The following is a 16,497-nucleotide window of genomic DNA, read 5'->3' as shown; positions in this document are numbered from 1 at the left end:
TGTCCCTCGTTTGATAACTGTATTAGCTTCAGACATTTAAGTCTGCACTTCAAACTCATCCTTTGTAGATGTGTGTGTTTTTAAATGTCTCGTGGTTTCCTGCTTCCCACCTTGTCCTTAGCTCTTCTTATTCCTTATGTTCTTTGCTTCCTGCCAAATCTCTTCCCTTCCTGCACACTTGCAAAGAAAGTTCTCCTTTGCCATCTTTTGCCATCCCAAAAATCCTTTGATGCCTCTGCCTCAGGGTACATCAGTAGTGCAAGAATCTCCTGACTTACAGGAGATAGTTTTAAAGGACCTGCAGTGTAGGACTTCAGGTGCGGTGGGATGGACCTGAGCTCATCTCCGGGAGATTGCACTGAGGCTCCTGCTGGTTCCAGAGCTGCTTGTCCAGGTGTATCTTAACTGTTGTATGAATGCATCACAGACCACAAAATAGGAAAGCTGAACTCAGCACGTTGGGAATTTTCTCCTCTTTTCTCTGCACTCTAGCTGTGCCTCCCTCCATTTCAGCTCAGTCTGCCTTTGCAGCTCTCTGAAGCTCTGTGCACAAAGAACCCAGACATCCTGCTCATGGAGGCCTTGCAGTCCACTGTGTCCTGCTAGTTTTGGGAAGAGCCAAGCTCAGGCAGAGGCTGGCATTCCAGTGGCAGCAGCAGCTTGAGCTATGAGCCCAACCTGCCCTGTGCTGCCCTTCAGACATGGTGGAATCTATAGGAGCCAGCAGCTATGGGGTGTTGCCCACACCCCATGTATCCACTTTCCTGTTCCCCTGCCTGGGGCTTGGGTGAGACCAGGCAAGTATCATCAGGCTGGTCATTAAGGAGAGAGGAGTATGGCAGGATCTGCCATCAGGCTCTTTTTCATCTTTTTTTCCTGTCATGAGCCACATAGGGCAACAGGCACAAAACTGAGCTTGCCATGTATAGATATGAAATCTTGAGCCAGTCCTTGCTGGAAATAGGAACTGAAATAGGAGCTTAGGAAAGTATTCACCTCTACCATAAAACACAATTTGTGGTACTTTTCAACCAAAATAAAACAGAAAGAATTTTAAAAGACATATAAAATTAATGATAACTCCTCTTTTCTTCTCTGTCTTTCCCAGAAATAAACCATTTTCTGTATTTTTTGAGGTCAACCCTGGTTACTGCTGGACAAAACCCAATCAGATGGTAAATCTGAAGACAGTGATGGAGTGGAAAATATATCAAGAGCTCTGAAACCATTACAACATTTTAATTACATGCTAAACCGTTTTTTCCCACAAAGCAGTAGCTTCCCAGATGAAGGGACTGGGACTCAGGCCTGATAATAGTTGCTGATGCCCAGGCTGCAGATTGTGTGGTCAATCCCTTCTAATCGGCTTCAGCTAATAGTACTGCTAAACCACTGCCTTACTTATCCCATGATATTTCATAGCTAAAATATTTGTTTCATTTGACCTTTTGTTGACCACTGTCATTTACTGCACATTTTGGCACAAGGGAGGCCTGTTACTGGCATTGTCCTCCCACCAGCAAGGAAATGGCATGACCTCTGAAGACTGATAAATTGTTGGTGTGAGATGGGCCCTTCATCACAATCACCAACACCACGGTCCTTTAATAAAATCTTTTAATGGCTAAGGGTAGTCTGACATGAAAGAGTGAAGTGTGGAGTGAGGAGTTAAGGGTAGTGGGAAGCTGTGTGTTTGATCTCTAAGACTGCTGGTCTGGGTAAGATGCACTGGCAGGGTCTGGAGGTGCTTCAGAATCTCACTGTGCGTGTTGTAAAGACATAGATATAGCAGGCTTCATTTTCAAATACCAGCTTTGACTAAGTACAGGATGAGGATCATGTCCTGATAGCTACTCTAAGAGACATCTCTTTTCCTAGTCACTTCTATATTGTTGGGTACTTTACAGGGAGCAGGCTGCATTTAAGGGTTACAAGGGCTAATAACAGAAGGAGCAGAAGTTCCTCAGTCCCCGTTCCTCCCTTGTGTGTCATTAGCAGGGTTGGGACTGAGACACCTGGCTGGTGTCTCTGCTGCTGGAGCTGCAGTGCTATCAGGAACATGTGGACAGGACAGATTAGGCAGAGGAGTAAAATGTGGTTTATTGGCTCTCAGAGTTCCTTGCTGAGAGCAGAGGACAGAGGCTTCAGGCTGGGCTCCTGTTCTCAGGGACCATTTTCTTTGACTCTTGCATCCTGTTCTTTCTCCAGTCGCCTGACACAGGCGTGTGTCTGTCCTCTCCATCTTCAGTTCCCACATACCTGCTCTGTCCTCTGCCATTTCACATGCAGTCCTTTCTGTACCCTGATGAGGTTTCCCATTCCCTGTAGCACATGTGTCCCAGAGAGTGTCTTCTGATAGCTCAGTAGTGTAGCTGTTTGGTGGCAGAGCAGGTCACATAGCTGGCTGGCTGCAGTGTACTCAGGTGCTTGGTTAGCTGGCACATCTGTGTGTAGAACAGCTCCATAGGTCTCTGCCGGTTGCTTCATTTGTGGGGTTGAAAATATTGCCACCATTTCACTTCTAGAAATGTCTGATCCATTTATCTAGCATAATAGTAATGGGGAATGGAGGGAGCAACCTCAGTCATTTATCCATGTTTATTAGGCACAAGGATAAGGCTCAGGGCCTTCCTGTGTAGTGTTTGCAGATACACCTATTGATATCTGAACATCAGAGTAGCAGCTGATCTTGATTTCTCCTGTTCTAACACAAGGCCATTGCAACATGCCCACAAGCAGAGTGTGAACATGTTAAAAAATGAGTAATTTGCAATTTGCCCCATGTTGGAAGAGGAATGTTCTTGCAAGAAGACAAATTTTGTTACTGCCACCAGAACTGGAGACATTTCCCATTTGTACGTTACATATTAGCACATACTTAAATTGAGTATGAGTAGTGCAGACTTGTCTAAGCTTTCATTTGATTTCAAGTATGTTTCTTCAGGAGGTTTACTTTTATTTGTAAACATGTGGAATCTTGATTTATTTTGTGTGTTTTCTCAAGTGTTTAAAAAATGGCAAAGTATATTTTGATTCAGACATCCCTGCATTCCTGTCTTGTTTTTTTCTTGTACATTTTAGAATCAGCATGACTAACAAAGAAGTATTTAATGCAATATGTTTGGTTGGTGATTTATTGGAGCTGAAATGTAGAAGGAAAATATTAAAAGCATGCCAAAATTGAAATGTGTTTTGGGATTTTTGCAAAAAATGCTTGTGAAAATATTTTTGTTGGTTTTGCTTTCTGACTGAAGGCAATGCAGGGAATTCCAACTGAAAGCATACCTCTGCAATTTGCCTAAAACATGTTGAAGTTTTATTTTACCAAGAAGAAACAATTACAAAGTGGTTGTTATTTAGACTTTTAATTTCTTTTCCAAGTACCTCTTGATGGCAATAATCAACTTCAAAGAACAAATCAACTACTGGATAAATCTCCCCATATACAAGTAGAGCTTTTGAATTTTCTATTTATATAAATGTGTGTGCATATCTACATTTTATCTTAGGTCTATACAGATGAAGTCTGCTGATTGTTTTACTGAGTAGTTTTAAATTTGCCCTAATGGCTGGGTTTGATTGCAAGTCAGTATTTTCCATGTTATAATTATCAATGAGATAGAATCTTTGTGCAGCTTAAAAAAAAAAAAATCCCACAACCCACTGCTGGCCTTGCAGTACAACATTAATATTGATTCACTGAAATCAAAGAGTCATTAATAATACTTGTGATTCAAATAATTTTGCTTTCAAAACAGTCCAGGCTGCTTTCACAGGGCTTTCCCTGTCCATCCTGGGTGGACGTGTGATGTGATGGATGTCCTTATATTACATTTGGCCTCAGCTGGCAAGGTCTGCAATTGTCATTTAGCAACACATGGTTCATTTTGTGCTTGCAGCCTTGCTGAGAGGAGTTCCTGGGTGGTGTGGGTGGGATAGGGGCTGTATCATAAGGTGCCATTAAGTTGTTCATCTCCTTGTTGCTCTAGGGCTGGGACACCCCTATCTGCTTTCCCATCCCAGATCTCTACCATAGAATTTACACTTACACAAATATCAGCAACGAATTTTGTAACACTTTCTTTTCCCCCCTCCCTTTTCCCAAGCATCCTGTTTGCAGACATAGAGGGTTTCACCAGTCTGGCCTCCCAGTGCACTGCTCAGGAGCTGGTCATGACGCTGAACGAGCTCTTTGCCAGATTTGATAAGCTTGCAGCTGTAAGTTTTCTATTATAATTTTGTTTCCCCTTGTTTTTATTCTCCTGTTGCAAGAATGACATATTGTGCTGGTTCACTGGATTTCTTAGATATTCACTGCCCTAAAAGGCAAACTATTGCAAGCATGAACATAAGCTGAATACTTCTTTCTCCTTTATTATTCTAATCTTTTTTTTAGGAGAACCACTGTTTACGGATCAAGATCCTGGGTGATTGCTATTACTGTGTGTCTGGGTTGCCAGAAGCAAGAGCTGACCATGCACACTGCTGTGTTGAAATGGGAATGGATATGATAGAGGCCATCTCGTAAGTAGCATATTCCCCATAGAGAAGCATAAAACAAATGCAATTTGATTTGATTTTCCTATTAGCTCTTCCTAATAGTAGGAGCAAGGTAACAAAACCAGGGAACTCTGGCCAGCAAAATGGGGAAACCAGCTGGAACAAAAAAACAAAATGCTGCTAAGGTTTGACAGCAGCAGAACAGACACTTGTGTCCATACAGTCATGTAGATATCAGAGCTCAGTCTCTTAATGAAAAAAAGGCAAAGGTTACTGTAATTACTGGAAGTCTCATTGCCAAAGGATGATTCCAGTGAATTGCAGAATTGTGAATTCAGAGTGTTAATAATAACTTCATTAAGTTTCAGTCACTATTCATTTATGTCTCTTCAAACCAGCTTTTTACTCACCTTAATATTGCTCTGCTAAGGTCTGTCTTGTCTAGTTCAACAAATCCTCTCTCTTTCCCTATGCCAAAAGGGTCAGATTCAAGGCTTTCTTACTTTAGTTAAATTAATTACTGAAATAAAGCATGAAGTTGCTCTGGCACAGACTGGGACAGATTCATGGTCTTCTCCCTTTATTTCTATTTACTTCCCCAATTTTATTTTTTTCTTTTCAAACCTGTGGTGATGCTTTGCCTTCTCCTGAGGTCAGATTAGCAGCAGTGTTAGTCCAGACCATACCTGTCTTTAGCGGGTAACAAATAGGAGACCTGTATCTAGTTTTATTAGTTGGAGGATTACAGACAGTGTTGAGTATTCTTTGCATTGTACATGTGCTTTCACAGGCCAATTCTTCCAGAGTTCAGGGAAGGAAGATTTATTTGGTCATCTTGAGTGTATGCAAGTTTAGGTGCAAAGTTCAGTTTTGGATGGTAACTGAGCTGACCTTGATATCTACACCATCCCTGCTGCACAGACTCTCTTGCTCTTTCCTTTTTCTTTTGTTTATTTTTATTTTCTGTAAGCATCTTCTGAAGTATTAATGGTATGAACAGAGAAGTAGAAGATCTCTCAGCTGTTCTCTTATTTCATACAGTAAATTGATGGAGTTTCCACTTCAGCTTGATAAAATCTAGAGATACCTCCTTGCTGAACTTGGTACCGTATATCCTTAACAATTTGAATTTCTGCAAGGACAGCAATACACCCCCAGAGTTTTCAATCTCATTCTCATAACACAAATACGCAGGGTGAAAAGCAGTGTTTTCACCCAGGAAACCCCATTCAAAGCACAGTATGCAACAGCATTCCCTTGCTTTGTATACAGTATATACTGTCAGGATTTTCTAACTTTTCTTTCCTGGTTTTAAAATCCATTGCCTTGCACCAATCTCCTTTTGGGGTTTGTATCAATGTGTAAGAGGATTTGCAAGTAACTAGTTTCCAATAGCCCTTGAAAGAAAGCCATTTTTTCCATGTAAGATACAATTATGTAGCAGGTGACAAAGGGTCTTGTCCAACACAAGAACAGCAATCCTCAGCCACCAGCCCTGCAGAATACTGTGTTCATTGCCCAGTTGTTGGCCTGGTGAAATCCAGAGGTCTTCAGTGTTGCTATGTAATTTCCCATAAGGCTGAATAACACCAGTAAGTCTAGACTTCATTGATTAACTGCAACCCACCTTCCTTGGAATAAACACAGAGCTGAGGTGCACTCAGTGTTTGTTTACAAATAGCTCTTCAGCAAGCTTTAAAACTTGTTTCCCACTCACTGTATAATGAATGCATTTAACAATCTTATCTCTTAATAAATCTGGAAGGTGACTCTGTTCTCACTACCTCTGCTCTCCCTCTTCCCTCCTCCTCCCCTAAGAATCAAGGTAAGAGATTTCACAATTAAGGTAACCAATAGCTACTGAACATTTGATTGCAGGTAACAAATAACTATTGAATATTTGATTGCAGACTTCACCAGCACTGGGCCCTGCCCATAAACTGATTTAATCTGTGTCTAATAACAGGAAATGTTACCCCAAATAGGAAAGACTTCAAGAAAACTGTATTCACTGTACTGCTGGTATAAATGAGCTGGAAAAAAGGGAAGGTAACAAAGGATATTTCATTTGTCTATAAAGAATAACCAGACTTATTTGTTTGTTGCAAAGCCTGGACAAAGTCATCTGCTCATCAATGATTCTACAGAGAAAAGTTCCCTGGTCTTGTGTCAGTAGCATGGCTTGGCAGGGTATGCAGGAGGGGTTGCAGCACCCAGTGGAGGAAGGAACTGTAGCTGGTTTGTTCCTATCAGGTTTATGGGTGCAGCTACATTTTTATTACTCCAGTTCCAGTTCCTTTCTTGAGTGTTGTGGTTGGAGCTCTTTCAGTTCATAAGCCTGTAACACCTTACCCATATCAGCTTCCTTTACCTGCTAGACAATTTCTGCAACTTGTTAATAAAACTAATGAATGTCACTTCAGTGAGTAGGTAGTGAAACAAAGATAGGGATCATAAAGAGCAAGCAACTCAAAGAGGATAGGAACTGTTTCAACAAGAATTCATCTTGGACACTGTTTTAAGGGATATATTGCACTGTTAGGACTGAACTGGAGTCCTGAACTGGTCTATCTTTATTCATGCAATTTCATTAATAACTAAAGCATAAATATTAGGACTGTGTTGATGTTAGGGAGTTGGAAGGATTTACCTATCCAGATGATGTTATCTAGAAAGGACTGGATGAAGCTGAAAACTGAAGAAATTGAAATCTGATAGGTATAAAGTCCTCCTTGCTGCAAGGAACTTACAACTCAAAGGAAGGGACAGTGGTATGTGATGTAGGTGAATTTGCCTGTGAAGCATGGACGTTCTGGGAATGATGAATTAGCGATAACGAGAAGCAGAGTTGTTCTGAAGGCCTCATCAAGACTTTTTCATACCCACACTCCTAAATGTATTTCTCATGTGAACAGTTCTTGAAATTAACTTTTACCCTAAAGGGGAAAACCCACAAAGTATTCCAGCAGTCTTTTAGGGAGTAAGCAGAGCATCCAAAAGCTCATTACATTCAGAACTTGAGTATTTGTAGCTGCCTCTTTGGAGTGACTGCAATAGATGTGTGGTTCTCTGGTTTTGCTGCTTTAAGGCCAGTTCAAGCTTTCCAGCTTCAGTGGGGTATTTCACACACATATCATATTTCATCTGTGGAAGAGTTGATGCTTGGTGCCATACAGACAAATTAAGATCTCTGAAATCATTTCCTTTTTCTCTTTGCAACATGTCATTACTCTTAATGAGGCTGAGTGCTGGCAGGTTATGTCCAGCTTTGGTATGGAAACCAGAGACCAGAACTTTAATCCTTTTACTGCCCCAGAGATAATTTTTTATGAGTTCTCAACTTGATCCTGAGTTCAGTGTACATGGATTTACTCCAAGAGCTCCACGTTCTGATTAGGGCTCTTCTTGGCCAGCCTGGCCATCCAAGAGCAGTACAGCTCGTCCAGTTTTGTTCAGTTTTCCTGTGGATGAGCTGCACCATGTGTATCTGTGAATAATTTATGGATCGTTATGGATTTTTGTGTTCTGGATGCAAGCTTGTGCCACGGACTGCAACCATTCAGTTGTTGGTAATGGGCCTTGTCCCCCACGTCTCTTTTCAGACTGGTCCGTGAGGTTACGGGCGTGAATGTCAACATGAGGGTCGGAATCCACAGTGGGAGAGTTCACTGCGGGGTCTTGGGCCTTAGGAAGTGGCAGTTTGATGTGTGGTCCAATGATGTCACATTAGCCAACCACATGGAAGCAGGGGGCAAAGCTGGGTAAGTTGCTTCATCAAAGCTGTTGTGTTAATCCATGAAACTCCCAAATTAATGTGTAAGAGTACTGTCTTTACTAAATCAATTGGGTTTATTTCTTGTTAGTTCCAGTACATGGAACCCATCCCTGACAGGACCTGGCTTTTTTGGTGATCACCTTTCAGAGTCTATAAAACTTGCTTTTCTTTTTTCTCATTCAAGGCGCATCCACATAACAAAAGCAACCCTGAACTATCTCAATGGAGACTACGAGGTGGAGCTGGGCTTCGGAGGGGAGCGCAACGCTTACCTGAAAGAGCACAGCATTGAGACCTTCCTGATTGTGAGGTGCAGCCAGAAGCGGGTAAGACCAAACAAAATAATGCAGGTTTAGGTACCTTTAATAACTTGATCTCTTGGTGACAAAAAATCCTGTTCCTCTCTCCTCTTCCTGAACTTTTATGTATGTAGAAGGGAATAGCCACCATCTACAAATGTGTCTGCATCAAGCTCTTTCTAATTCTTTCAAAGAAATTTTCCTCACTTGTTTTCAAAATCATATTGGAAAATGTTGTTAATACAGATATATATATTTTTAGAAGTACTTAAAGGAATAGATTAAAACCACAAAGATATTTTCTTTGTCAGATTACAGAGGTGATTTTGTCTGCTTGCTCACCAGATGAATGAACATAAAGATTAGAGCAGTTCCTATCATTTCTTTTCAGCCTCTCTTTCTGAAGATGAGAAAAATTGGTCCACTGTAATGATCTATCATCATTGTGACAGTAAGATGAGATCATACCAACTGTGACATGGGTCAGGCTGCACAAAATAAGGCTATGAGGGTACTGACTTGAACTTGAATCAAATCAAACTCAAGTGGACTTCAGATGAAAAATCTTTTGGTGACACTGCTGATATCACTAGTTTGTATTCTTTTTTAAAATGGTAGACTGAAATACTAGATAAGGATCTTTTTTGATCTAGTTGAACATAGCCAATAATACTTCTCATAGTAATTTCTGCACTGTAGCCCCTACTTTGCTATTTACAGTATGGGCAAGTATATGCAGATTGGCCTGAATTGAAAATAATTTCATATGTTTCTGAATCTAAAACCAACGAAACCTTCCGACATCTGTAAATATGACTGCCATGACATTAAGTGAATTAGTGTTTGTGACATGTTGCGACAGTGTGGTTGATTTGAATAACCAACACCTTTACAGAAAGACTTTGCTACCATTGCCTCTTTTCCTGAGAGAATGGAAGTCTTAAATCTCCTTAATGGATATTGTGTAAAGATCTACAAGAAAATCCCTTATCATCTGCTAAAGAGAGAAGCTGATGTTTTGGTCTCTATCTGCTCATAAAATAAATCTCATTAACAATTGCCAATCTTCAAAAGAGGATTAGAACTTGCAGTGCAAGATTATTGTTCCTGAGCATCACTGGCTGTCAATGAGCCAGCTGATGTTTTAGGTATCTAAATCACTTCCTCTTTGCTGGGCAGATTTAAGAATATAAGCCAAAATACCCTTGTGGTCAGACCTCATCTCCTAGAGTGGAGAACCTATACTGACTTCTTAAGTCATGCAGTCACTAGGTTGTCTGCATGTTCTTGTGGAGAACCAAAAGTTTCTCTGGAGAGAAGATGAAGAGAGAAGATCAGGATTCTGCTGCTTGCAAGTGTAGACAAAAAAACCTCAGAAACAGTGACTTCAGAGTGCTTGGCACCTGACTTCATTTCTGAACATGGGGTGTATTTTGAGTAGGAGATTGGACAGAGACTCACAAAAGATGTGGATTCCATTCCAGAGGAACTTGCATCTTTATGCCTCGATTTGCCATAGGAAAATAAAATGTGAATTCTTTAACTGCTTTATATGTATTTATTGCAGCTCTGTTACATAGTGTAGCCCTTAGCTGAAGTCTCTGAACACTGCTATAATGTTGCTGTAGTGAGCTGTGTCCCAGAGTACCTAAAAATTGGGATATTTGCTTGACTTATGTAATTATTGGGCTAAACTGAAACATTAAAAAACAGCTACCCAGAGTTATGGGTATTAGGTGTTTGGAGTTTGAGGAGTTTCTTGTTTGCCCATACTGCTGCAACCTTTTTGCTCTCCTAGTTATTTTTTTTCTCTTTGTGAATAGTTTCATAGAATCATTGGAAGCTTTGGATTGGAAAGGACCTTAAAGATCATCTTCTCCCAACCCCCCTGTCAGGGCAAGGACACCTTCCATTAGACCAGGTTGCTCAAAGCCCCATCCAGCCTGACCTTGGACACTTCTAGGGATGGGACATCCACTGTTTCTCTTGACAACCTGTCCAGGTGTTTAAAGTTCTCTCCCTGTACAGAATCTCATTTTCACCTAACCTGAAGATCAGAAGTTGAGAAAAGCTTTTGCCCATTGTCAATTCAGTCAGTCTTGTACTTTTTGCCCAATGGTTGGCAAAGTTCTGGTACTTTACTTTTTCCTTTCATTTCTGCTTGCTTTTAATGACTTCTTGTGATGTATTTAGCCAGGTTTCCCATTTCAGGTTTTCAGTTTCAGGTTTTCAGAGTAAGTAGGAGGAACATCTATCTAATATTTTTGTTCCAGGAACTAAAAAATAGCTTATTCTTTACATTTTTTTCTTTATACTTTTTTAAAATGCTATTAATTGGAATATAGCCAGTGCAGTTTGAGGAGGGAAAAAAGGTAGATTCTGCTCCCTCAGTCTATAATAATATTACTAGACCTGAAAATGTAGTCCTTGTTTTCTGTCTGACACAGAAGAGTTGTTTTTTCTTAAAAGAGAACAAAATGCAAAGTTCTGAAGTCCAGTCTTTTTGGATTTTTTTCTCCTCATCTTTACCTCCAGATCTGCTTTCACCTTTCTGTTTGCCCTGTCCTGTGATTCTGCTCCCCTCATGGGTGAGCATTTCCCTTTGAAGCATATAAAGAGATGAAATCAGCAGGTTCTGCCATAAAGATCTGTTTAATCTTTTGCTGTGGTTTATTTGCTCCCGTTAGTGCTAGCACAGGGCTACTCTAAAACCTAGTTGCTCTGGTTTTCTGCTGTCTGTCAGCAGTTGGATCCCTACTCCCTCTCCTTTTTTTCTCCTGAGACAGACTCTTCTAATGTCTTCACACAACAAAGAAGAGACAAGCACAAGCTTTGATATTTTCTTTCTCATCAAAGGAAACCTTTACCTTTTGCAAAGTTGGATTATCTCAGTGTCTTTTACTTATACCGTGATGAACTAATGTGATTCCTGATAATGAAATGACGTTTCTGTTTGTGATCCCTAAGGAAATGATCATGCGTTTTGTACACTTGAATGTCTCAAGTTCTATTTCTACTATGTTAGTCCTCAAATGTTGGGTGCTAATACTCCTTTCCTTCCTATCAAATATACCTTTGTTAGCCAAATCTGTCATTGCCCACTTGCTGCCAGGTAAGATAAGAAAAAATTCAACCAAATCTGCCCTGGGAGCAGAAACTAAGTAACTCTGCTAGTAACTTTCATCCAGAGTAATACTTCCTTATTCAACATTGTCTCTTGCCATTTCCCAGCTTCATATTCCCCACCTGTCTTAGCCCTTGCTCTCCAGCACAGCAATGTCAAATGCTCTACGGAAGAAACAAAGCCAGTGACAGCTACTGCATTTTTTCTCATTAGAAAAACTTGTATTCAAGGTTGTTAATCCAAACCAAGCATTTGCTGCTCTACAAGCTCTGTGTCATGATCACTGACTAAATAGTTATTAAAAATATCTGTTACCAGAACTGAAATGGAATTTGGCAGTTTTCCACAGATCTGGAACGGAGGTTGTCTTTCTGACTTCAGCACATCACACTTCAAGTTTTGCTTCCAGACATGGTTTTGTGGGACTTGGCAGTGTTGTGTCTACAGTTGTATTTAATGATCCTAAATGCAACCTAAATGATTCTATGATTCAATGCTTTCCATTTATAACCCTATGCTTATGAGCCTTCTTCCCTTTTGCCTCTACTGTGGCAGTAGTGATTACCTGGAAAAAAACAATCTGCTCCTTCTAGAATAAAGAAGAATTTTAAGTTCCTGTTATCCTTGCATGGTATAGGGTGATTTACACAGGGTAACTGCAGGTTTTATCCAGTTAATTTTCGCAGTCATTTGGGTATGTGTTTCTAATGGATTTAATGCATTACCATGATAGAAATACAGGAATTCTCCAAGGAGATCTTTGCCTTTCTTCCTTACTGGCTTCATTCTTTACCTGAAAGTCTGTATTTCCAGATAAACAGCCATTTATCAGCTACCATTACTACAACTGTTCCCCACATTTTAGTGATTCCCAAACTTAACCCCTACTCATTGCAATGGCTTGCACAACAATGTCATTACCCTTCTACAGAGTAGTTTTGTTTTATCCATGTTACATGGGGCTTTTTTAGCTTACCCTGCAGACTGTAGCATTCATATTGCATAACTCTGGTCCTCCACCTTCACAACCTTTGTATCTGCCCTTCTGAATCGTATTCAAAACATTTGTCTCAGTCATTATTGCTATCTTATCACTTCCCTGATATTCTTACAGTACTCTGTTTAATTATTCCCAGTTCCTGTGCTGCCCAAGTTTCTGGTGTTTGTACAGGAGTATGTCACTTGGTGGTTGTTCCTCACTTTCTGCTCTCTGAGATCAGGTGCTGCACTAATTTGCAGAACCATCACAACTACTCTTCACAGCACATCAAAGCTTTACTCTGAGAGGATGGAAAAGTGTGTGTTTGGAGGATTGGAAAACAGCCCTTAAGGTGAATAAGATTTTAACAGCACTTAGTTTTACAGCTAGTTTTATCATCTTCAACACTGTCAGAAATCTAGGGGAATGTTTTGCTTTGAACACGACTAGAAACAAAATGTGCTTGCAAACAGATGAGCAATACTGCTGACCAAACTCGCTGTGCTGAGTGCACAAAGTCTGCAAAGAGAAAAAATGTTTATTTTTTCTTATGTCTTTCAATTGATTGCACTTGGGTGTTTCTTTTAACAATAGCAGGTACACACCAGTTTCAGAAAGGATTGTTGATGGTGGCCTTGAAACAGCTCAACAAAACTTTGGCTATAACTCCTAGAAAAACAATTCTCATTCTTTTCTAAATAGCGCCCTGGAATTCCGTCCAGCTGAAGAAACAAAATGGTCCTTTAAATGTTGAGCATGTGACTCTCCTAAAACATAATCAATCTAATGTGATGATTCCTCAATTTAACACTTTTTATCAGAGCTCAGCAGGGTTCCACTCATGTAGATTTATGAAGGCAGTGGTTTGGAGCACGTAACACTACCAGAAACATCACACACATGTCAGAAGGCCTTCAAGAAAATTTAAAGAATAATGTGTAGATAAATATGATATGGCTGATCCAGGATCAGATTTCACTGTTGCACTGATAGTGATCAATATGTTGGAAAATCCTATCACACACACACACTAAAGAAGTAACATGTATTCTTTATTCAGTTGATAATTACAAGAAAGCCTTCTTTTTTTCTGCAGTTTTGCTGTAGCATTACTGTAGCTCAGTGTGTGGGAACTGGTGATGGGAACACAATAAAACCCCTGGGAAACAGATTTACAGTCTCTTTGTGAGTCCAGATTTGAAAAGTTCCCACAACAGCTTTCTGGAGTTTAGCCACCTAAAATCTGAAAAAGTCATTGCTGTCAGAAATTTTTGCACCTTCTTCTCTTGCTGGTAGTACCTGTAATGAGTAGGACTGAAAGGTATCACCACTTCTCTTTTTTATTCTTCTTTTCCAATCTTGTTATGCCTTAGGCAGCCTTGTGTGCAAGTTGTCCTTATGCTGTCACTTAGCCAGGAAGAGACAGAGGAGGCATCCTCATAAGTTTCCACAGAGGAGCTGTGACCCATCTAATGCTTCATTTTTAGAATTTAGAACTTGTTATTTTCATCACTCACTGAACAAGTGATTTTTGCAGAAAATAAACTATCTCAAGTTTTTAAAGCACAGGTTTTATTTTTTTCTTTAATAAGCGTTGATGTTAACAGCAAAGTCCTATTGTTCAAGATGACATAGTAGAACATTACATTATGTAATGTGGAAAAGCAAAAGTGCATGGTGCTTTTATATATGTGTTTTAATCTGATTGGAAATATTGCTGAAACATAGTCCACAATCCAGTGGAAACTTCCTACAAGAGGTGGGGGGGAAATACTGCCAGAGCTAATGAAGCCATGAAAAATTTATGGCACCTGACCTCATGGTTAGAAACAATCTCAGAACTACACATTTACCCATTTGTCCTGTCCTTACCTCAATCCAGATGTGTCAATAAATATGTATGAGGTCTTTTATTTCCTTCATATTTGTCAAGCAATGCTTCAGACTCACTAGAACTTGGAGCAGGTACGAGGATCACTCATGGGCTGAGAGGGGTAGTACGTCTTCATGGACTCTGGCATTAAAGCTTTCCTCAAATTCTAACCAAATTTGCTAAGTCATGGGGTGAAAACCTGCAGTGTATCACTTTTATCATCTGTTGATGTAATGGCATTTGTAAAGTAACCACATAGCTTTGCTTTTATGGGTCCCCAGAACTAGTTTCAACATCTGGGTTTTTTTATTCCATTTGGTTGAAAACCCTCACCTTAGCTGGAATAAAATGGATTGACAGTGTCAGTTCTGTTATTGAAAAGCAATATCTATTTGCTTGGAGATAATAAAACTGTATTTCCTACCAGTTTTCTGGCATCACATCATAAAAGAAAGAAGCATAACTATGAAAAAGATTGCATAACTGAAAAAGTCACAAGAAAGTATTACAAATGATGGCAAAGAGTATAAAGACACCAAGTCTTAAAAGAATCCCAAAAACCTCAAATCAACTCAAATCTGGATATCAAGACTTCATCACATTAACGTATTTTTAGAAACATTTAAAAGATGTCTCTCCTGGAGGTTATCCAGTGGCTCTCATGGTTGCTCATGTGAAACTCAGCTGGTGCCAAGGGCTGGAATTGCCAGCCATTGCAGATGAGCCAGTGGTGGGGAAGAGGTGATGTGGGAGGCGCTTGCTGTCCTGGGGGCATCCATGCAGGAGCACCTGTGGTCCCCCTGACAGTCATCCCGGGGAGCTGACGGCTCCCTGAGGTCTGCTCCCACAGGCTTTCCTCATGAACCTACACACTTGTCATCCTGGCTGGGTGAAGGGCTTTGCTGGCACCCTGGAGCTGCTGGACCACTGCTGCTCACTGTCAGGGGCCAGCTGGCTGTGGGGCACAGGCTCCTGTCACAGGTGGCCCCATGGCCATGAAGCTGCAGCCCCACGTGCTCAGCGATGTTTGGTGCCCACGTGGTGAGCTGTGGTCTCAAGGGAAATGTCATTGTAGCTGTCTCTTCCATGCAAGGAGAGAGATGATTTCCCATGCTTGTCAATCAGGTAGCTTCCTCCAGCACTGAATTTCAGCAAGCCTTTTTAAATTTCTTTTTAAAAACCCTAATTTAAGGCAGCACAACACTTGACATTTAACTCTGTGGTTACCATGGAGATAACACCAGGTATTTTGCAAACTCCTGAGAGGTACAAGTTACACTGAATAGTGGGGAATCAAAATAAATAGGTATGGAATGCAGACTCCAGGCAAGAAAAGCAGTGGACCTACTTGTATTGTCAAATAACACTTGAACCATAAATCTAGAGCTGAAAGCAATGGAGGCTTTCTTTTTAAATAACTCAGTTGTCTGGAAATCCAAAATTAACTATTAAGTCTGTTTTTTTCTCTAATGTCATTGAAGCACCAATTCTCTTGGGAAAAAGTTAAATCTCTCAGATAATAAACAGTGATCCTTACCTTCTGAATTTTCAAGCTCTTCAGAGTTTGTATTAAGCAAGGATATAATAATTGGCACCCCTCTGCCTTCTGAGGCAGTACAGGTAAATCACACAATCCTCCCTGAGCTAGTCTGCAGTGCAGCTAGAGGGACTTCTGTCCACAGAACACATTCCACATGGAAACCTGCCTTTCTTTTTGGCTAGAGACTATATTCAAAATAAGGAACTAATCTGCCTGTTGTTGAGCCTAGTTACATGCTGCACTTCTGTGCACTTGGAACTGGCACTAAGCTTGAATGAAACCTGTCTGATAGGTCTCACAGTAAGATCCTGTTGCACCCAAGAGTCAAAGCCTTGATTACAAAATCAAAGACTTTGTCCAAACTTCAGGAGAATTAGTGTCAATGTCAAATTGGAAGCTAGCATTAG

At 40.4% G+C, this 16,497-nt stretch overlaps 1 protein-coding gene across 1 annotated transcript in view; it reads left to right on the top strand.

The window, feature by feature from the left end:
- Nucleotides 1-16,497, top strand: part of ADCY5 (adenylate cyclase 5) — a 199,309-nt gene that overhangs the window by 140,752 nt on the left and 42,060 nt on the right. The window contains exons 4-7 of the mRNA XM_062498190.1: nt 4,107-4,218; nt 4,397-4,524; nt 8,103-8,261; nt 8,460-8,601. Coding sequence (XP_062354174.1) covers nt 4,107-4,218; nt 4,397-4,524; nt 8,103-8,261; nt 8,460-8,601 — 541 coding nt within the window. The remainder of the gene's footprint in view (nt 1-4,106; nt 4,219-4,396; nt 4,525-8,102; nt 8,262-8,459; nt 8,602-16,497) is intronic.

The sequence above is a fragment of the Cinclus cinclus genome, chromosome 9 (genome assembly GCF_963662255.1).
Source record: "Cinclus cinclus chromosome 9, bCinCin1.1, whole genome shotgun sequence".
In the NCBI taxonomy this organism is placed as follows: domain Eukaryota; kingdom Metazoa; phylum Chordata; class Aves; order Passeriformes; family Cinclidae; genus Cinclus; species Cinclus cinclus.
This window is presented reverse-complemented; position numbering and strand designations above follow the sequence as displayed.